The sequence below is a fragment of the Macaca fascicularis genome, chromosome 19, assembly GCF_037993035.2.
Source record: "Macaca fascicularis isolate 582-1 chromosome 19, T2T-MFA8v1.1".
NCBI classification, from domain to species: Eukaryota; Metazoa; Chordata; class Mammalia; order Primates; family Cercopithecidae; genus Macaca; species Macaca fascicularis.
Window position 1 is genome coordinate 57549896 of NC_088393.1, and position 21472 is coordinate 57571367.

General features: G+C 57.3%; 2 protein-coding genes across 7 annotated transcripts in view; both read left to right on the top strand.

Annotated features, from left to right (window-relative positions):
- Window positions 1-31: 31 nt before the first annotated feature.
- PRRG2 (proline rich and Gla domain 2) lies at window positions 32-11335 on the top strand. 6 transcript variants are annotated; one of them, XM_045380007.3, is made up of 8 exons: window positions 32-93; window positions 805-860; window positions 3301-3438; window positions 3668-3843; window positions 4082-4121; window positions 8867-9002; window positions 10229-10381; window positions 10696-11335. In XM_045380007.3, exons 3-8 carry the CDS (start codon window positions 3354-3356, stop codon window positions 10712-10714), a joined length of 609 nt encoding a protein of 202 aa, XP_045235942.2. In that variant the 5' UTR covers window positions 32-93; window positions 805-860; window positions 3301-3353; the 3' UTR covers window positions 10715-11335. The 6 variants fall into 6 exon arrangements, 4 of the variants coding, with proteins under 4 accessions (XP_045235942.2, XP_065391782.1, XP_045235940.2 ...); XM_065535710.2 differs by having other exon boundaries at window positions 3341-3438; XR_006694398.3 differs by lacking the exon at window positions 32-93 and adding an exon at window positions 1073-1150 and having other exon boundaries at window positions 723-860; window positions 3341-3438; window positions 10312-10381; window positions 10696-10832.
- Window positions 11336-11524: 189 nt separating this feature from the next.
- PRR12 (proline rich 12) overlaps window positions 11525-21472 on the top strand; it is a 37591-nt gene continuing 27643 nt past the window's right edge. The window contains exons 1-5 of the mRNA XM_045380003.2: window positions 11525-12067; window positions 13634-13746; window positions 14750-14911; window positions 14993-18309; window positions 19478-20144. Of these exons, the coding sequence (XP_045235938.2) occupies window positions 11982-12067; window positions 13634-13746; window positions 14750-14911; window positions 14993-18309; window positions 19478-20144 (4345 nt within the window). The 5' untranslated portion in view covers window positions 11525-11981. The remainder of the gene's footprint in view (window positions 12068-13633; window positions 13747-14749; window positions 14912-14992; window positions 18310-19477; window positions 20145-21472) is intronic.

Here is a 21472-nt window from a genome sequence, read left to right on the forward strand (position 1 = left end):
AGTAGAAGGCATCGGAAGTAGAGCTGCCCCTAGTTGCGGAAGTGCCTCGCCTGGCTTGCTCAAGTCCTCTCTTCTCTTTCTCCCTTCGGAAACGTGAGTGGCAAATAGAAGGTTCCGGATATTGAACCTGGTGGGAATATGGAGAACGCTTACTATGTACTAGGCATTTCCCAGGGAGATCGTTTTTTCCTGCTTGATTCCCAGGCTTTGAGTCCCTCCAAGCCCAAATTTAAGGACTAATCACTTCCCCTAGAGATCGGGAAGCCCACTTCCCCAAATATATCATCCACTCTTCTTGCTGCATCTTAAAACTCAATTGAGAAGGGACAACTGCGCTCCCATTTTACAGACAAAGCCATTGGGAAATTGAAAGTCAAAGCCGTTCAAGTCGCCCTCAGGAAACAGGGATTTACTGCGGCACTGCCCAGCTGTCCCAGGGACTAAGGCATATCGTCCCCGCTAGTTTCTAGGTATCTAGGGACCCAGACATTAATTTTTCTAGCTCGGCCAGGCGAACTTCCAGGGTACAGCCAGAGCGGGTAGGGGGCGAGAGGGAGGAGGAGGGTCGAATCCAATCCCCCAAGTGCCCCATGGTATTCGACACCTTGGCTTCCCCATGGATCTCCGGACTTTAAGTCCTTTATCCCAAGGTCCCTTTAAATACTTTGTCCCTTACCTGAGTCCCGCCCAGGGCAGGTAATGGCAAGTTCCGCCCCCCTGCCAGAAACCGGGATCAGGCTTGGTTACCGGGAGTGGGGCACCCTCCTCCTTATCCCCTCCCCTCTTCCCTGTCCCTCTTCACAGCTGGCTAAGGAGGTCTCCATTAAAGAGGAAGGGGCAGTGCTCACATTTCTGGGCAGGTAAGTGAATGTCCCTGGAGGAAGAGCCTGGCTTGGGGACCCAGGCATCCTGGCTCCCCGCCCCTCCGAGACCCAGAAGTTTGGGGCTCCTAGGCCCAGGAGTCCAAGGCCCCTGCCCCCTAGGTCCCTAGACCCGATAATACAACTAATCCTCTGCCTCTGCCTCTCTCGTAATCTTTGTTGTCTGTGGGTGGATGTGACAATGAGCACAGAGAGAGGCACAAGTGGAAATTACCAGGAAGGGAAGACTCCAGATCACCAGTGGACATGTTTATGAGCATCTGTGTCAGGTGCTGTAGACACAATGGGGAAAAAAGATAAGCTGCTTGCTCTCTGCTCTCTTCTCTGGCGGACACTGCCTTCACTGAAATCCTGGCTCTCACACTTGCACACTGTGTGACCTTTGGCAAGCTATTTTACCTCTCTGTGCCTCAGTTTCCTTTTCTCTATATTGGGGACAATAATAGGACTCCTGGTCGGGCGCAGTGGCTCACACCTGTAATCCCAGCACTTTGGGAGGCTGAAGCAGGTGGATCACTTGAGGACAGGAGTTTGAGACCAGACTGGCCAACATGGTGAAACCCTGTCTGTACTAAAAATGTAAAAATTAGCCGGGCATGGGCTGGGCGCGGTGGCTCACGCCTATAATCCCAGCACTTTGGGAGGCTGAGGCGGGCAGATCACGAGGTCAGGATATCGAGACCATCCTGGCTAACACGGTGAAACCCCATCTCTGCTAAAAATACAAAAAATCAGCCGGGCATGGTGGCGGGTGCCTGTAGTCCCAGCTACTCGGGAGGCTGAGGCAGGAGAATGGTGTGAACCTGGGAGGTGGAGTTTGCAGTGAGCTGAGATCCTGCCACTGCACTCCAGCCTGGGCGACAGAGTGAGACTCTGTCTCAAAAAAAAAAAAAAAAAAAAAAAAAAATTAGCTGGGCGTGGTGATGCGCGCCTGTAATCTCAACTACCCAGGAGGCTAAGGCAGGAGAATCGCTTGAACCCAGGAGGCAGAGGTCACAGTGAGCTGAGATAGCGCCACTGCACTCCAGCCTGGGGTGACAGAGCCAGACTGTCTTAAAAAAAAAAAAAAAAAAGCTGGGCGCGGTGGCTCACGCTTGTAATCCCAGCACTTTGGGAGGCGGAGGCGGGCGGATCACAAGGTCAGGAGATCCAGACCACGGTGAAACCCGGTCTCTACTAAAAATACAAAAAATAAGCCGGGCGGCCGGGCACGGTGGCTCACGCCTGTAATCCCAGCACTTTGGGAGGCCGAGGCGGGCGGATCACAAGGTCAGGAGATCGAGACCATGGTGAAACCCCGTCTCTACTAAAAAAATACAAAAAATGAGCCGGGCGCGGTGGCGGTCGCCTGTAGTTCCAGCTACTCGGGAGGCTGAGGCAGGAGAATGGCGTGAACCCAGGAGGCGGAGCTTGCAGTGAGCCAGGATCGCGCCACTGCACTCCAGCTTGGGTGACAGAGCGAGACTCCGTCTCAAAAAAAAAAAAAAAAAAAAAAAAAAAAAAAAAAAAAAAAAAATAAGCCGGGCGCAGTGGCGGGCGCCTGTAGTCCCAGCTACTCGCGAGGCTGGGGCAGGAGAATGGCGGGAACCCAGGAGGCGGAGCTTGCAGTGAGCCAGGATCGCGCCACTGCACTCCAGCCTGGGCGACAGAGCGAGACTCCGTCTCAAAAAAAAAAAAAAAAAAAAAAAAAAAGGACTCCTGTGCAAAGTTTTGTTTTGTTTTGTTTTTGACATGGAATCTCACTCAGTCATCCAGGCTGGAGTGCAGTGGCACGATCTCGGCTCACTGCAACCTCCGCCTCCCAGGCTCAATCGATTCTTCTTCTGCCTCAGCCTCCCAAGTAGTTGGGATTACAGGCGCCCAGCACCGCGCCCGGCTAATTTTTGTATGACTCCTGTGAAAAGTCAAATGAGTTGAGTCAGAGCATAGTGGCTCATGCCTGTAATCCCAGCACTTTGGGAGGCTGAGGTGGGCGGATCACTTGAGGTCAGGAGTTCAAGACTGGCCTGGCTAACATGGTGAAACCTCATCTCTACGAAAAATATGAAAATTCACTTTGGGAGGCTGAGGCGGGAGGATCACGAGGTCAGGAGGTTGAGACCATCCTGGAGAACACGGTGAAACCCCGTCTCTACTAAAAATACAAAAAAATTAGCCGGGTGTGGTGGCAGGTGCCTATAGTCCCAGGTACTCAGGAGGCTGAGGCAGGAGAATGGCATGAACCCGGGAGGCGGAGCTTGCAGTGAGCCGAGATCGTGCCACTGCACTCCAGCCTGGGCGACAGCGTGAGACTCCATCTCAAAAAAAAAAAAAAAAAAAAACAATATCTGGCAGAGAATACAGGCTGTGTAAGTGTCTGCTATTATTATCATTCGTGGACCACAGAGGTCAGTCGATAGAGCACTGCCTTATTACCCAGGGACTGAGGCCCTTGTCAGCTGTAACACACCTGGTTCTAGGTGTCTGGAAAATATGAGGGGCCACCCCTCTCTGCTGCTGCTATACATGGCATTAACCACCTGCCTGGACACTTCACCCAGTGGGGAGACAGACCAAGGTGAGTGTTTGGGGGAAATGGTGTCCAGATACTTGGCATTGGCCTCCCCCTGACTCAGGAATGTCTCTAGTCCCTCCTCTTCCAGGACCCAGCCCCTTCCTCTTTCAGACCCAAGAGTCTGAATTCCCAGCTCCTGCTCCTTCCTCCGGGACCCCACTGCTTTCCATCCCCCTATGACTTCAGCCCTAGGGACCCTCCATTTTTCTGTCCCTCATGTCTTTGGGTCCAGAAGTGTTCCTGGCTCCGCCAGAGGCCCAGAGCTTCCTGAGTAGCCATACCCGGATTCCAAGAGCCAACCACTGGGACCTGGAGCTGTTCACACCAGGGAACCTGGAACGGGAGTGTCATGAAGAGAAGTGTTCCTGGGAAGAGGCCAGGGAATATTTTGAGGACAACACTCTCACGGTGAGGTCCTCAAGACCCTGGAGTTTCGGGCCCTCTCTCTTCTCTATACCTGTGGGGAGGTTGCAGGGGGAGGGCCTCTGTCTTCTCTATACCTGTGGGGAGGCTGCAGGGGGAGGTTCTGGCCTTCAGCTCCCTCCTCCCTGGTGTCTCAGAAGTCAGGATGGGCTAGTTTGGGGGTGTGAACCTACCAGCTGAATTGCTGCTTTTCCCCCTTCTTTTCTACTCCTCCCCCCTCAAGGAGCGCTTTTGGGAGAACTACATCTACAATGGCAAAGGAGGTGAGTGAGGGGCTGAAGCCGTCTTGTTCTGTGCAGCTAAGGGAGTCCCTTCCCAGGGAGGCCAAACCAACATCCTCCACCCCAAATTAGGTACAAGAATCGTCTGCCCCCCAATTCTGTGCTCTCTGAAGCTGGCTGCTAAAGGAGTTCCCCCGCTTAAGACCCCGGCTTGCCTGAGGAGCCCCCCACACCTTATGATTATTTTATTTTTAATTATTTGTTTTTGAGACAGGGTCTCGCCGTGTCACCCAGGCTGGAGGGCTGTGGTACAATCTTGGCCCACTGCAACCTCAACCTCCCAGGCTCAAGTGATCTTCCCACCTCAGCCTCCTGAGTAATTGGGACTCCAGGCCCATACTACCATGATAATTTTTGTAGTTTTTGTACAGACCGGGTCTCACTATGTTGCCCAGGCTGGTCTTGAATGCCTGGCCTCAAGCAATCCTCCTGCTTCAGTGTCCCAGACTGTTGAGACTATAGGTGCCAGGCCCCACCACATCTTATTGGATGCAGGTCCTGGGTCCCTAGGAAGGGAAGTGTCAGTGGAGGGAAAGGCTAGAGCTGTAGGGCCTGTCAGGCCTTAAGCTGAGAGGGGAAGGCCCACCTGAACCCTTCGCTGGTGTCCAGAGTAAATGGAAACACCAACCCCTCCAGCAGCCTGATTGCGGGAGACACTGCCCTCTAGCAACGTGACCAAGGGAGGAAGCCTGCCCATCCTCACCTGCCCATTTTGCCCCCAACAACCCCTCCTCTGAGTTCTGAGGCCCCATCTTGTTGCCAGCCTTGTTGCTAAGGGGGGCTGCTCCTTAGCAACAGGGCCTGGCCAGGCCAGACCAGATGAAGAAGCCTGAAGCAGTACCTGGCTGATTCCCCGCCCCCCACAGCCCCATCCCAGCAGCTGCCTGGTTGCTAAGGAGGCCTTCTCCCTAGCAACCACACCTAGCCAGGCTCCAGGACCCAAGGCCTTCTGCCCACTGGAGGACCACCCTCCGGGCCCCCGATGCCCCACCCACTTGTGGCCCGGTTGCTAGGGGTAGATGCACCTTAGCAACAGGCCCTAGGTCTGGGCTGGAGTCTCACACTGGAGCCTGGTTGCTAGGGGAGGTAATTTCCCTACAGGCCTAGCGAGGCATAGTGGCTCCTTGAATCCACCTGAAGGTGCCCACATCAGGAGGACCTGCCTTCTGAAGCTGCACTTGCGCTTTTTGCTAAAGGGGCTCAAAAGTCTGGGGGTTTACTGCGGTCAGATGTGGTGGCTCATGCCTGTAATCTCAGCACTTTGGGAGGCCAAGGCGAGCAGATCACCTGAAGTCAGCAGTTCAAGATCAGCCTGGCCAGCATGGTGAAACCCCATCTCTACTAAAAATACAAAAATTAGCCGGGCGTGGTGATGTGTGCCTGTAATCCCAGCTACTCAAGAGGCTGAGGCACAAGAATCACTGCAGCTGGGAGGCAGAGGTTGCAGTGAGCAGAGATTGCACCATTGCACTCCAGCCTGGGAGATGTCTCAAAAACAAACATACAGCAGGGTGCAGTGGCTCACGCCTGTAATCCAAGCACTTTGGGAAGCTGAGGCGAGCGGATCACCTGAGGTCAGGAGTTCGAGACCAGCCTGGTCAACATGGTGAACCCTGGTCTCTACTAAAGATACAAAAATTAGCTGGGCGTGGTGGCGCACACCTGTAATCCCAGCTAGTTGGGAGGCTGAGGCCGGAGAATCGTTCAAACCCAGGAGGTGGAGGTTGCAGTGAGCCAAGATCACACTATTGCACTCCAACCTGGGCAACAAGAGGGAAACTCCATCTCAAAAACAAACAAAAAATTTGGGGTTTACCTCTGGAGGAAAGCCCACCTATCTAGTGCCCATGGAAGTTTCCCCAGCAGCAAGAGCTAGCAAGGCCTCCCCAAGCCCAACGACTCCCTATACTCCCTTGTCCTTAGACTCGAGGCCTTGGATTGCAAACAGGGCTGCACCTTAGTAACATGTCAAACATGTATTCTAGATTCTTAGTTACATTGGCGGGGAGAAGGGGGTCCCTAAATTCCTCCATTTGTTTTTTGTTTTTTTGAAACGGGGTCGGGCAGGGCATGATGGCTCACGCCTGTAATCCCAGCATTTTGGGAGGCTGAGGCTGGTGGATCATGAGGTCAGGAGTTTAAAACCAGCCTGACCAATATGGTGAAACCCCATCTCTACTAAAAATACAAAAATTAGCCAGGCATGGTGGCGCACGCCTGTAATCCCAGCTATTTGGGAGCCTAAGGCACCAGAATCGCTTGAACCTGGGAAGCGGAGGTTGCAGTGAGCCGAGATCACTCCAGCCTGGGCAACAGAGTAAGACTCCATCTCCAAAAAAAAAAAAAAAAGAAATGGGGTTGCTCTGTTGCCCAGGCTGGAGAGCAGTGGCACAATCGCGACTCACTGCAGCCTCGACCTCCTATGCTCAAGTGATCCTCCCACCTAAGCCTCCTGAGTAGCTGGGATTACAGGCATGCACTACCAATGCTCAGATAATTAAAAAATTTTTTTATGTAAAGACGGGGTCTCACTGTGTTGTCTACGCTGCTCTCTACCTCCTAGGCTCCAGTCATCTTCCTGCCTTGGCCTCCAAAGTTCTGGGATTACAGGTGTGAGCCACCGAGCCTGGCCATTTTCTTTTTTCTTTTAGAGACAGGGTCCAGTCACCCAGGCTGGAGTATACTGGAGTGATCCTGGCTCGCTGTAGCCTCGACCTCCTGGGGTCAAGTGACCCTTCTTCCTCAGCCTCCCAGGTAGCTGGGACTACAGGTACCTGTAGCACCACACCCAGCTATTAAAAACATTTTTTCCGGCCGGGCAAGGTGACTCACGCCTGTAATCCCAGCACTTTGGGAGGCCGAGGCGGGCGGATCACAAGGTCAAGAGATCAAGACCATCCTGGCCAACATGGTGAAACCCTGTCTCTACTAAAAATACAAAAATTAGCTGGATGTGGTGGCGGGCTCCTGTAGTCCCAGCTACTTGGGAGGCTGAGGCAGGAGAATCGCTTGAACCTGGGAGGCGGAGGTTGCAGTGAGCTGGGATCATGCCACTGCACTCCAGCCTGGTGACAGCACAACTCCGTCTCAAAACAAAACAAAAAACCAACATTTTTTCCCCAGGCTCAGTGGTGGCTCATGCCTGTAATCTCAGAACTTTGGGAGGTAGAGATTGGTGGATTGCTTGAGGAATTTGAGACCAACCTGGGCAAAAAATACAAAAAATTACAAAACACAAAATTAGCCAGGCATGGTGACGCACACCTGTGGTCCCAGCTACTCAGGAGGCAGAGGTAGGAGGATCACCTGAGCCCTGGACGTCAAGTGGCAGTGAGCTGCGATTGCTCCACTGCACTCCATGCAGAGTCAGACCCTGTCTCAAAAAAAAAAAAAATTGTTTTTTTTTTTTTTGTAGAGCCTCCCTATGTTGCCCAGGCTGGGCTCAAGTAATCTTCCTGCCTTAGCCTCCCAAAGTTCTGAGATTACAGGTATGAGCCACTGTGCCTGGCTACCATGAATAATTTTAAAAGCATATCCCAAGTAGTGCATGTAACTTTTTTTTTTTTTTTTTTTGAGGGGGACAGAGTCTCTCTCTGTCATCCTGGCTAGAGGGCAGTGGCACAATCTCCCCGGCTCAAGCAATCCTCCTGCCTCATCCTTCTGAGTAGCTGGGACTACAGGCAAGCACCACCAAGCCTGGTTAATTTTTTTTTTTTTTTTTTTGAGACGGAGTTTTGTTCTTGTTGCCCAGGCTGGAGTGCCATGGCGCAATCTGGGCTCACCGCAACCTCCACCTCATGGGTTCAAGCGATTCTCCTGCCTTAGCCTCCCAAGTAGCTGGAATTATAGGCATGCGCCACCATGCCTGGCTAATTTTGTATTTTTAGTAGAGACAGGGTTTCTCCATGTTGGTCAGGCTGGTCTCGAACTCCTGACCTCAGGTGATCCAGCCACCTTGGCCTCCCAAAGTGCTGGGATTACAGGTGTGAGCCACTGCGCCTGGCTAATTTTGTATTTTTTGTAGAGATGGGATTTCACCATGTTGGCCAGGCTGGTCTCAAACTCCTGACCTTGTGTGATCTCCATGCCTCAGCCTCCCAAAGTTCTGGGATTATAGGCATGAGCCACCACACCTGGCCAGGACATAGTTTTGTTTTTTTGGTGGTGGTGGTGGTTTTTTTATTTTTTGAGAGGAAGTCTTGCTCTTGTTGCCTCGGCTGGAGAGCAATGGGCTCGATCTCAGCTCACTAAAACCTCCGCCTCCTGGGTTCAAGCGATTCTCCTGTGTCAGCCTCCCAAGTAGCTGGGATTACAGGCACATACCACCACGCCTGGCTAATTTGTTGTATTTTTAGTAGAGACAGTGTTTCACCATATTGGCCAGGCTGGTCTTGAGCTCCTGGCCTCAAGTGATCTACCTGCCTTGGCCTCCCTAGTGCTGGGATTACAGGCGTGAGCCACTGTATCCAGCCTGTAATCAGTCACGTATCCAGCCTGATGTCATTAAGTTTTCACAGTGGGGTAGGGGTTATGGTTCCCATTTTACAGAACCCGCAGTGGAGGGTCAGAGAAAGGAATGAGGTGAATTGCCTGAGGTCACAGGGCTAGGAAGGGACCCCAGCTCTGCCTGCTTCAGGGTCTGTTCTCTTCCCTCAGTGGGAAGGAATTTTGATTAGGGTGGGTGGCAGTCCCCGAAACAGTGGCTCCCCTTCCCTGCTTCCCTGCAGGGCGTGGACGAGTGGATGTGGCAGGCCTGGCTGTGGGACTGACGTGTGGTGTCCTTCTCATTGTCCTGGCTGGCCTGGGAGCCTTTTGGTATCTGCACTGGCGACGCCGCCGAGGCCAGCAGCCCTGTCCCCAAGAGTAAGGGGGATTCAGTGAGGAGGCGGTGGTGGTGGAGAGCAAGGGGAGGGAGGAAATGTTGACCTAAAGGGATGTGCTAAGGATTGGGGGCAGATGGGCACTGATGAAAGACCTGAGGACACTGTCATTTGGAATCTGTGAGCTGGCTTGTGTCTGGTTTTGGTGTCTGTTGCTCTGTCTGTCTAGATCCTCAGTACCTGGCCCACAGTAGGAGCTCTGACCACTTTTGCTGCCGGCCTGTCTTTGTGGTACTGGGATTACCACTCTGGATATTGTATCTGGTGAGGCTGCGACGGTGCAGCCTGTGGTGTTTGGGTGTCTGTGGTATGTCAGTTTCAGTGGTGACAGGTGCAGCACCTGAGTGGGTGTGGGAAATTGGTGAGGAGTGCATCTATGTTGTGTTCCTGTCTATATGGATGGGCTGAGTTCTGTCTGTTTGGTGTGTGTTGGCCTGCCTCTCTGCAGGGCTTTTTTTTTTTTTTTGAGACGGAGTTTCACTCTCGTTGCCCAGGCTAGAGTGCATAGTGTGATCTTGGCTCACTGCAACCTCTGCCTCCTGGGTTCAAGTGATTCTCCTCCCTCAGCTTCCCGAGTAGCTGGGATTATAGGTGCACGCCACCATGTCCTGCTAATTTTGTATTTTTAGTAGAGACGGGGTTTCTCCATGTTGATCAGGCTGGTCTTGAACTCCTGACCTCAGGTGATCTGCCTGCCTCTGCCTCCCAAAGTGCTGGGATTACAGGTGTGAGCCACCACGCCTGGCCCTTTTTTTTTTTTTTTAAGAGACAAAGTCTTACTGTGTTGCTCAGGCTGGAGTGCAGTGGCCCGTTCACAGCTCACTGCAGCCTCAATTTCCTGGGCTCAAGAAATCCTCCCACCTCAGCCTCCTGAGGATCTAGAACTATAGGTGTGTGCCGTGCATCCAGCAGGGCTGTCTTTTTCTCTATTGCTCTGCCTGTATCTGGTGCACATGGGTGTGTCTGAATAAGAGTGTGTCTCTGTGGTTGCTGATTTCTGTGTCTGCCTGTGTGTAGCTGACTGTCATTTGAGGCACTTTTCTGTGTGTAAGGCTAGGCTGAAGGTGACCCTCCTTTTCTGAGGTCCACCTCCCTTCCAGCCCTGTCCCAGTTTCACCCTGAATCTCCATCTCCTAGATCCCCTCTCTTCCGCCTTAGTCTAGGTATCCTGTAAGTTGCCTCTGCTAACTGTACCTTTGCTGTCCCCAGGGCTGGGCTTATCAGCCCTCTGAGTCCTTTGAGCCCTCTGGGCCCACCGACACCCCTGCCTCCATCCCCACCCCAACCCCCAGGCCTCCCCACCTATGAGCAGGCGCTGGCAGCCTCTGGGGTACACGACGCACCTCCACCCCCCTACACCAGGTATGGGGCGTGGCTTCTGCCCGGGGGCGGGGCGCAGAGGGGTGGGCACGTTGGAGGAGGAACCTGGGCTCAGGGGCGGGACTTGGAATTTGGGCCTTATTACCTAGGGCGGGGCTTGGAGTGCAGGGGCGGGGCCCCATGCAATGGTCTAGGGGCGTGGCCCAGCGTTGTATGTGCGGAGGCGTATAAGAGGGTGGGGCCTGTGCCCAGAGGGTCCGGGATTGGCTGAGACTCCAAGGGCGGTCGGAGTGGTCTTGGCTGAGGGGAAAAAAACACAGGAGCTTTGACTCCCTAGTGAGCCTCTTCTCTTGCAGCCTCAGGAGGCCTCACTGAAGAGCTGCTTTCGAGACCCGGCTCTCCGAACCGTGCCCCTGATTCACACCGGATTCCGGAAGCCCCTAGGCCTCGTAGACGCCGAAGCTGGACTTGGGGGGGCGGGGATGGTGGGAGTAGGGGTCGCCCGGCCCGAGGCCTGCCCTGGCACACGCGTTTCCCCCGCGTATGGATATACACATGTTCTCGGCAACGTGTTCCCGTGTCCTGGCCCCTCACGGGCCCCCACACTCTCCTGACCGTGAGGGCACTGGTCAGTTCCGCCCCCGTGGTAGGCAGACGCGCGGGGAAATTCGGACCCAGGAGCCCAGCCCCGGCTGTGCCGTCTTGTGTATGGGCAGATATGACCTGACAGTCCCCTCCAGTGCCACAGGGTACGCACACGCACAGCCCCGCCTGTGCACACGCGTGTCTTCGTGCACTCCCTGTGCGGTACAGAGGCACTTCGTAACCCAGGGAAAGGGCGGGGGGCATATTTGCAAGCGTGCTCGGTGCGGGCAGGCTCGCATTGCACCCAGGGAGCTGGAGTTGAGCTCTTCCCCTAAATAAAAACCCTTCGGAAAGGAGACCAAAAAAAGCAGAAATAATGCAAATAATAATAATAATAATAATGAACCGCGATCCCGGGCGCATCGGAACTGGTTTTCTGTGCAAACGCGCCCTACACCCCCAGGCCCTGCTTGCGCTCAGTCTCTCTCACTCTCCCTTTTTTTTTTTTTTTTTTGCATTTGCACGGGATTGTGGGAGGAAGCGGAGCGCAGCCAGACACCCCGCCGCCCGCCCCCCCTTCCCCTCCCCCCTCCCCCAGCCGCCTTGTGCAAAGATGGCTGCACCGTGAGCGCAGAGGAGGAGGAGGCGGCGGCGGCGGCGGCGAGAGAGCGAGCACCCAGCGCCTGCACCCACCCCGGGGCCGCCCGGGACGCCCCCTCCCGAGCGCGCGCCCCCCTTTTTCTCTCGCAAGCGCCGGGGCAAAGGCGGAGACAGCGGGGTCCCTCCACCCCCCCTTCCCTCCTCTAGGGGGAACCCCCCTTCCCCCTTCCTTGGCTCAGCGACTGCACCCCCTCCCTTGCCCGCCCCTCCGCCCCTGCCCCCTCCCTCCCCCGCCCGGGGCCTTCCCGGGCCTTCGGCGGCTGCAAAGAAAAAAAGAGAGAGAGAAAAGGGGGGGAAAAAAAGCAGCAGCGGAGGGAGCGGCGGCGGAGGAGAGCGCGCGCGCCCCCTCCCTCCCTCCCTCCCTCCCCCTCCCCCCAATTTCCACCGCGGCCAATTCATGGACAGGAACTACCCCAGCGCCGGCTTCGGGGACCCGCTCGGCGCCGGGGCGGGATGGAGTTACGAGAGGTCAGCGAAAGCTAGGTAAGGAGCTGAGGGTGGCCTGGAGAAAGGGGCCAAGGGGTGGGAGCCCAGGCGGGCCGGGCCGGGCCCGCCCGGCGACGCGTGCATCGCAAACTCCCCTCCGGCTTGCAAGGGAGCGGCCTTCCTCGGTTTGTAACAACGCCGCCGCCCCAGTTTGCAAATTGCAAACTCCGCCAAAGCCAGCTCCGGCATGCAAAGGGAGAATTGCAGCGGGAAAATGGGGGTGCAAAACAATTTCGGACGGGAAGGCCTTGGGAAGGTGGGAGGGACTGGCGAAGCAAGGCCTGGACTTCCCCCATCCTTGGATTCCCGGCTTGGTGACCCCTCCCCCCCGCGCCCCAGGCGCTGCTCTTGCAAAGGTGGGAAGAAGAGAAGAATTAGAACGCAGATCTGGGGGGCGCGAACCCCCCTCAGGTCCTATTGTTCCGGGACTGTGCGAGGCCGCGCCACTAGGCGCCCCCCCAAGAATTCCGCGCGCAGAGTGGGCATGGGGCCCCGCCCCCTTCCTAAGCTGCGGTTCTGTGTGTGTAAGGGGGGGGTCTAGCATCTGGGACACGCCCCCTTTAATGCCCCCACCCCCAAAGGCAGAGAATCCTAGTTAATGGCAAGGAGTGGAGCGTTTGCCCTCCTGAGTCTGGCCACGGACTGGGGCCGTTGCATGGGAAGAGTCGGATGTTTCCCGGGTGTGTGTTTGTGTGTCTGAGCGTGGGCCCTCTGCGTGCGTGGCTGGCAGCGTGTTCACCTGTGAATCTGCCCCTTTCCTGCTGCTTCCTCACACTTCACCTACCCCCGAGCACCTCCCCCCCAACACACCTGAGTTTCCCAGCACGGCATAACCCCAATTGTGTCAGGATTTTCGGTGTGGGATTCCTCCGTCTATATCTTTTCTTCCCCACGGGTGAGTTGGATACCCATTTGCACACACACCTGGCATTGCACGGGCCCATGCATTTGAACCTCAACCCCCGGGGATGGACGGTGTTCTTGTCCACACTTGTACCTGGTACTTTCCCCGGGTCTTATTCCCTCTTCTCTCCACCCCCCCCAACCGTTGCCGCTTGGGAACCGATCTGCCTCCTGCTCCCAACTTGTTTTGCACCACCCCATGAAGTTCAGGGCCTCTGTGTTCCCGTGTGTCTACGGAAGAGGAGTCGTCCATGTGGACCTTTGGCGTTGGCCCCATGGCCAGTGTTGCCGGAACGGGGCCTGGGGTGGGGGGTTGGTGGCGTCGACGGGGGAAGGCTCTCATTTGCAACTCAAGACGCTTCCTGTGCCTTGGACCCTCTTCTGTGTGTTAGTTTCGTCTCTGAGCATGCCTGTTTGTAAACGTGAGACTATCCGGGCTCTCTTTATTCGGGCTCTGGAGTGGGGGCCATTTCTGTGGCTCTTTAGTTGGGTACCCCGATTCCCTTGTCTTCTCCCCTTTAAAGGCCTACGGTTCCTTAGCTTAACACCCCCTACCCCAATCAGCTGGAAGGATCCCCCCAACTCCCTGGGGGGTTTCCTGAGCTCCTTTCTCAGAAGGCAGCTTGGGAGAACCCCCTGACGTCTTTCCTTTTCCCCCAGCTTGGTTTATGGCAGCTCCAGGACCTCGCACCCCGAGACGGACATCTTACACCGCCAGGCCTACGCGGCCCCCCACCCACTGCAAAGCTATGCCACCAACCACCACCCGGCAGGTACGGCCCCCATCCCGCCCCGCTTTGGGCTGGCCCTCCCCCGAGGCAGCTGATTGGCTGCTGAAAGTTCCGCCCCTCCTAATTGGCCGTGGCCCGTGCCGTGGCCCGCCCCTTGCCGTGTCTCCTCTGATTGGTTGCCTTTGAGGCTGCTGGTCCTTGCTTCATTTCTCGCCGGATTCGTCCGCCCCTGCCTAGCCCCGCCCCTTTCGCTCCAATTGGACCTGTCCCATCAGCCCCCAAATCCCACCTTCTCTTCCAGGCTTTTCCGCCTCTCTCCAGCCCACCCCAATTCTTTCCCTCTGGGTTTGCCCTATTCTTTTGGCTCCTTGGAACTCTGAATTCTGTCTTCCTGATTCTCTTTCTTCCTGACTGGCCCCAATTATCTGGCCCGCCCTCTTTTATCTTATTTTGCCCCATTGCCTTATTCCACCCCCTGCCTTTGCCTCCAAGGTTTCTGATTGGTTCCCCCTTCCTAGGGGTACTGGCAATGACATGATGCTGTCTAGTTTGACCTTTGACCTTCCTGATTGGCTCCTTCCCTTTTTCCCTCCCCATCTTTTTTTCTGAACCCTCCCATGGAGCTCAGTCCCTTTTGACTCGTTCTCTGGTCTTTCTGAGACTTCATTGTACCATCCTTTCCACTTCCTTGCTGGAAATACCCACATTTGGTCTCCCTCCTGGCCTTCCTGAGGACTCTGTTCTTTTGCCACTGGCTCTTTCGCTTCTAGATTTTTCCACACTTTTGTCTACCATTTCCTATCTGGGCCCCTGTCCTTATGACTGGATTGCCCCTTCTCTTGCTTTACTGTCTCACCTTTCCCCCTTCCCTCCCCTCATTCCTGTCTCATGAGCTTGCTTCTGTCCATCTTGTCTTCGAATTTGCCCTTTTCTCTCCCATCCCCTCCTTTTCCTGATCCAACTTGCTTTTGACCTCTTCCCTTTCTCTCTTGACCCTATCCTACCCATCCCTACCTGGCTGACTATACCCCCTGTCCCCGGGCAGGTCTTTCTGGACTCTTCGACACTGGCCTCCACCACGCGGGCTCAGCAGGGCCCGACGCCTCCGTCATGAACCTCATCTCAGCCCTGGAATCCCGGGGCCCCCAGCCTGGCCCCTCCGCCTCCTCTCTCCTCTCCCAGTTCCGCAGTCCTTCCTGGCAAACCGGTAAGCCCAGCGCCGGCCCTGCAGGGCCAGGGTGGGGCTGGCTTGCTGTCCGCTCTGACCCGCGGTCTTCCTCATCTCCAGCTATGCACACGCCAGGCCCCACGGAGCTCTTCATCTCGGGCGCCCTGCCGGGTTCCAGCACCTTTCCGTCCTCCTCTGCCCTGTCGGCTTACCAACACCCGGCTTCCTTCGGCAGCCGCCCCTTCCCAGTGCCCTCGTCCCTCAGCCTCCAGGACCCCCCATTCAGCCCTCCAGCTAATGGGCTCCTGTCTCCTCATGACGTGCTGCACCTGAAGCCCTCACAGGCACCCACGGTGCCCTCTTCACTGGGCTTTGAGCGCTTGGCAGGAGGCGGTGTCTTGGGGCCAGCTGGTCTCGGTCCAGCCCAGACCCCCCCTTACCGCCCTGGCCCCCCAGACCCACCACCGCCACCTCGCCACCTCCCAACTCAGTTCAACCTGCTGGCTTCCTCTTCTGCTGCCGCCGCCGCTGCCGAGCAGTCCTCCCCACAGCTCTATAACTTCTCGGGTGCTGCCCCGGGCCCACCGCCGCCTGAGCGGGCCCTGCCCCGCCAGGACACAGTCATCAAGCACTACCAGCGGCCAGCCAGTGCCCAGCCCCCACCACCCCCGCCACCAGCCCATGCCCTCCAGCACTATCTGAGCTGTGGAGGCAGCTACCCCTCCATGGGCCACCGGGCCAACCTGGCCTGCAGCCCCTTGGGTGGTGGGGAGCCCTCCCCGGGTGCTGGGGAGCCTAGCAAGGCTGGTCCCAGCGGAGCCACGGCGGGGGCATCTGGCCGGGCCACAGGCCCTGAGGCAGCAGGGGGCGGTGGGGCCGGAGGTGGTGGCGGAGGTTACCGCCCCATCATTCAGTCGCCTGGGTATAAGACGGGCAAAGGTGGTTATGGAGCAGCTGCCGGGGGTGCTACCAGGCCCCCCCCACCCCGTTCGACCGCTACCCCCAAATGCCAGAGCCTGGGTGGACCGGCAGCCGCCTATGCCACTGGGAAGGCCTCTGGGGCTGGAGGGGCAGGGGGCCAGGCTTATTCCCCTGGTCAGCCGCAAGGGCTTCTGGGACCCCAGGCCTATGGGCAAGGGTTTGGAGCGGGGCAGGCACAGGACTTGAGCAAAGGCCCCAGCTACTCAGGGGGCCCTCCACAGCCCCCCAGCGGCCCTCCTCCTCCTGGCCTGGCCACATGTCAGAGCTACTCCCCGGACCAGCTGCAGGGGCAGCTGTATGGGGTGCAGGGCGAGCCATACCCAGGGCCAGCCGCCCACTCCCAGGGGCTGCCCACAGCCAGCCCCTCGCTCAGCTACAGTACTGGCCATTCCCCAGCGCTCTCAGGCCATGGGGGTGGCTGGGGACCCAGCTCCTTGGGAGGTGGTGGTGAGGCCAGCCCATCTCACATCATTCGTCCGCTCCAGTCACCGCCTGCCACAGGCCGCCCGCCTGGAGTCGGTTCTCCAGGAGCCCCTGGCAAATACCTGAGCTCAGTCTTGGCCTCAGCCCCTTTCCTGGCACCTCCGGGAGCTGGCAGCTATGCAGCCGGAGCCGGTGGCTACAAGGGCAAGGGGGATGGCTCGGAGCTGCTGGCGGGCCCAGGTGGGCCTCCTGCGGAGCGCACAGAGGATGAGGAGTTCCTCATCCAGCATCTCTTGCAGGCGCCCAGCCCTCCTCGGACCTCAGGGGCAGACGGCTTGGTGGGCGAGGACGGGGCAGCAGATGCCTCTAAGGGACTTGGGGGGAGTGGCGGGGCCGGGGGACCGCCGGGTACACCCTACGAGTTGGCCAAGGAAGACCCCCAGAGGTACCACCTGCAGAGTGTCATCCGCACCAGTGCTAGCCTGGATGAGGGTGCCACTGCGGCACTGGAGCTGGGCCTGGGGAGGCTGAAGGAGAAGAAGAAAGGGCCAGAGCGGGGTGGCGAGACCCCTGAGGGGCTGGCCACCTCCGTTGTCCACTACGGGGCAGGTGCCAAGGAGCTGGGGGCCTTCTTGCAAAAGAGCCCACCACCCCCACCTCCCACGGCCCAGTCCACCCAGCCCACTCCCCATGGCCTCCTTCTGGAGGCCGGGGGCCCTGACCTCCCACTGGTGCTGCCTCCGCCTCCTCCCCAGCTGCTCCCCTCGGTCCTCAGCCATGCCCCCAGTCCCTCTCCCAGCGCCTCCAAAGTCGGCGTTCACCTCCTCGAGCCAGCCACGCGCGATGGGGCACCCCAGCCACCTCCACCGCCACCCCCGCCTCCACCACCCATGCCCCTGCAGCTCGAGGCCCACCTCCGCAGCCACGGCCTGGAGCCCGCGGCCCCCAGCCCCCGCCTGCGACCCGAGGAGAGCCTGGAGCCGCCAGGCGCCATGCAGGAATTGCTCGGGGCTCTGGAGCCGCTGCCCCCGGCGCCTGGGGACACCGGCGTAGGCCCGCCAAACTCGGAGGGCAAGGATCCCGCAGGTGCCTACCGCAGTCCCAGCCCGCAAGGCACCAAGGCGCCGCGCTTCGTGCCGCTCACCTCCATCTGTTTCCCTGACTCCTTGCTCCAAGACGAGGAGCGCAGCTTCTTCCCTACCATGGAGGAGATGTTCGGTGGAGGGGCCGCAGATGACTACGGCAAGGCCGGGCCACCCGAGGACGAGGGGGACCCCAAGGCGGGCGCTGGGCCACCCCCGGGCCCCCCTGCCTATGATCCCTATGGGCCCTACTGTCCTGGCCGGGCGTCGGGAGCCGGGCCCGAGACACCAGGCCTGGGCCTGGACCCCAACAAGCCCCCTGAACTGCCCTCCACGGTCAACGCCGAGCCACTGGGCCTGATCCAGAGCGGCCCCCACCAGGCGGCGCCACCACCCCCGCCTCCGCCACCACCACCTCCCGCGCCGGCCTCCGAGCCCAAGGGTGGCCTCACCTCGCCCATCTTCTGCTCTACCAAGCCAAAGAAGCTGCTCAAGACATCCTCCTTCCACCTGCTGCGGCGCCGCGACCCACCCTTCCAGACCCCTAAGAAGCTCTACGCCCAGGAGTACGAATTCGAGGCGGACGAGGACAAGGCTGATGTGCCCGCCGACATCCGCCTCAACCCCCGGCGCCTGCCCGACCTGGTCTCCAGCTGCCGCTCCCGCCCGGCCCTCTCGCCACTGGGGGACATCGACTTCTGCCCGCCCAACCCGGGACCAGATGGCCCCCGGCGCCGTGGCCGCAAACCCACGAAGGCGAAGCGTGATGGGCCGCCCCGGCCCCGGGGGAGGCCCCGGATCCGCCCTCTGGAGGTCCCCACCACTGCGGGGCCCGCCTCGGCTTCCACGCCCACCGATGGCGCCAAGAAACCCCGGGGCCGGGGCCGAGGCCGGGGTCGAAAGGCTGAGGAGGCAGGGGGCACCCGGTTGGAGCCCCTGAAGCCACTTAAGGTGAGGGGGATGGGGTCTTGTAGGGGATAGGGGAGGAGGGGCTGTGCCCGATGTTTGAGTCTAAAAAGGAAGGAAAGGTTTACAGCCGCACCTTGGCATTTCTGGGGCAGGGACATAATAAGGTTTATATTCCTAAAATCTGTGAGGAAGTTAGGTGAGGAATCAGGGTCCCACTGGCAGACCTAAGAATTGAAATTCTGAATCTAGGCTGGCCACGGTGGTTCATGCCTGTAATGCCAGCACTTCAGGAGACTGAGGCGGAAGGATCTCTTCCGGAAGGAAGCCAGATGTTGGAGACCAGCCTGGTCAACGTAGTGAGACCCTGGTTTCTATTAAAAACAAAAATTTAGCCAGATGTGGCTGTGTGTACCTATAGTCCTAGCTACTTAGAGGCTGAGGTGGGAGTATCTCTTGAGCCTTGGAGTTCAAGGCTGCAGTGAGCTATGATTGCATCACTGCACTATGGCCTGGAGTGAGACCCTGTCTCAAGAAATAAAGGAAATTATGGGTTTAGGGAGAGGCAGGAGGTTGGGGCTTATGCTTTTAGCCTTTTTTTTTTTTTTTTTTTTTTTGAGAGAGTTTCTGTCACCTAGGCTGCAGTGCAGTGGCATCATCTTGGCTCACTGTAACTTCCACCTCCTGGGTTCAAGAGATTCTCCTGCCTCAACCTCTTGAGTAGCTGGGATTACAGGCACCCGCCATCACACTTGGCTAATTTTTTTTTTTTTTTTGGTATTTTTAGTAGAGATGGGGTTTTACTACGTTGGCCAGGCTGGTTTGAAACTCCTGACCTCAAGTGATCCGCCCGCCTCAGCCTCCCGAGGTGCTGGGATTATAGGCGTGAGCCACCTCACCCGGATTGCCTGCTTTTAGCTTCTATATCCCAAATGATGGGCATTCAGGGATCCTACGTTCCTGGGTTTCATGGGAAGCAGGTCTGGGGACCTGAACTGGGCTGTAAGTGAAGAGCTCAGTGAGTCTAAGTTCCTGGTCTTCTGAGCGAGGAACTCCAGTCTTGTCCTAGAATCTAAGACAAGGGGTTTGCAGGTTTGAATTCTAGAAATTCACGGGCTGAGCACCTGTAAATTTGGATTTTGGGGGGCTGAGGGGGGATGGGACTGGGGGCCCAGAATCCTGGGCCCTCACGGCCCGCCACTCCCATGTCTAGATCAAGCTGTCTGTGCCCAAGGCTGGCGAGGGTCTGGGAGCCTCATCGGGTGATGCCATATCAGGCACTGACCACAACAGCCTGGACTCGAGCCTGACTCGGGAGAAGATTGAGGCCAAGATCAAGGAGGTGGAGGAGAAGCAGCCGGAGATGAAGTCGGGTTTCATGGCCTCCTTCTTGGACTTCCTCAAGTCAGGCAAGCGCCACCCACCACTTTACCAGGCGGGCCTGACACCTCCGCTCAGCCCTCCCAAGAGCGTGCCACCCTCTGTGCCAGCCCGAGGCCTGCAGCCCCAGCCCCCTGCCACCCCCGCTGTGCCACATCCCCCGCCTTCCGGAGCCTTCGGGCTTGGGGGCGCCCTGGAGGCTGCGGAGAGTGAAGGGCTGGGGCTGGGCTGCCCTTCACCCTGCAAGCGACTGGATGAGGAGCTGAAGCGGAACCTCGAGACACTGCCCTCCTTCTCCTCGGACGAGGAAGACTCTGTCGCCAAGAACCGAGACCTGCAGGAGAGCATCTCCTCGGCCATCTCTGCCCTCGATGACCCACCCCTTGCTGGGCCAAAGGACACCTCCACCCCAGATGGGCCGCCCTTGGCCCCCGCAGCTGCAGTTCCAGGGCCACCCCCTCTTCCGGGGCTCCCCAGTGCCAACGGCAATGGCACTCCTGGTGAGCTCTGGGAACGTGGTCTGGGAGTAGAGTGGAGCTTAAAGGTTATCACGGTCACTAAATACAGTTGTGCAGGTTACGCACTGTTTAAGAGACACCATTCACATAGATGGTACAAGCTGGCATATTTATGAAGGGACTTTCCTGATTACACAGGCATTTTGAGGAAGGTGTGTATCTTGTTCTAATTCACCCAGAGGTGCTAAGTGGACTAGGAGGGGCCCCAAGGCAGATACTGGAGAATGCAAGGAGACAGGGCAGGTGATGAGTTACAGGAGAGGGGCTACTCAGGTTCTGAATGGTGGGAGGTGTGGGGACTGAGGAGGGCTCTGAGTCAGCCACATGTGAAGGTACAGAAAGATGTCTGGGGGCAGAGAAAGACTTGGGGAGGGTGATGGGTCTTGGGAGTGGGCAGCGGAAGGCAAGACTAGGGGCACAATTGGGAGATGAGAGGTGGGAGCTTACGGGAGGGCATAGAGGGGACTTGGGAAATGGAGAGAGCTTTTGGGGGGTGTAGAAAGTTGGGGAATGGGAAGTGGGGAGGTGAGAAGAAGGGGTGAGGCCAAAGCTGACAGGGTCATTGTAGGAGAGAACAGCCAGGCTGAGAGAGCCTTTGAAGGGCTTGGAAGGGCCATGGCCAAGGATACAAGGACGGAGAAGCAGCAGTTTTACGGGTCGGGTGAGATTTCAGGGAGTTAGAGGGGAGTGTTAAAAAAAAAAAAAAAAAAAAAAAAAAAAACCATGACAGGCTGGGCACAGTCGGCAACACCTGTAATCCTAGCACACTTTGGGAGGCTGAGACAGGAGGATCACTTGAGCCCAGGAGGTTGAGGCTGTGGTGAACCATGATTGAGCCACTGTACTCCAGCCTGGCTGACAGAGCAAGACCCTAAGACAGGGTCTTTTTAAACAAAAAACCTCCCAAACAAAACAAAAAGACCCTGTGAGGTTTTTGTTTTGTTTTGTTTTGTTTTTTTTGTGAGACAGAGTCTTGCTCTGTCACCCAGGCTGGAGTTTAGTGGCGCAATCTTGGCTCACCGCAACCTCTGCCTTCCAGGTTCAAGTGATTCTCCTGCCTCAGCCTCCCAAGTAGCTGGGACTACAGGTGCGTGCCACCATGCCCAGCTAATTTTTTGTATTTTTAGTAGAGATGGGGTTTCACTATATTGGCCAAGCTGGTCTTGAACTCCTTACTTCGTGATCTGCCCACCTCAGCATCCCAGAGTGTTGGGATTACAGGCGTGAGCCACTGTGCCCAGCCGTTTTTTTTGTTTTGTTTTGTTTTTCAAGACAGAGTCTCACTCTGTCCACCAGGCTGGAGTACAGTG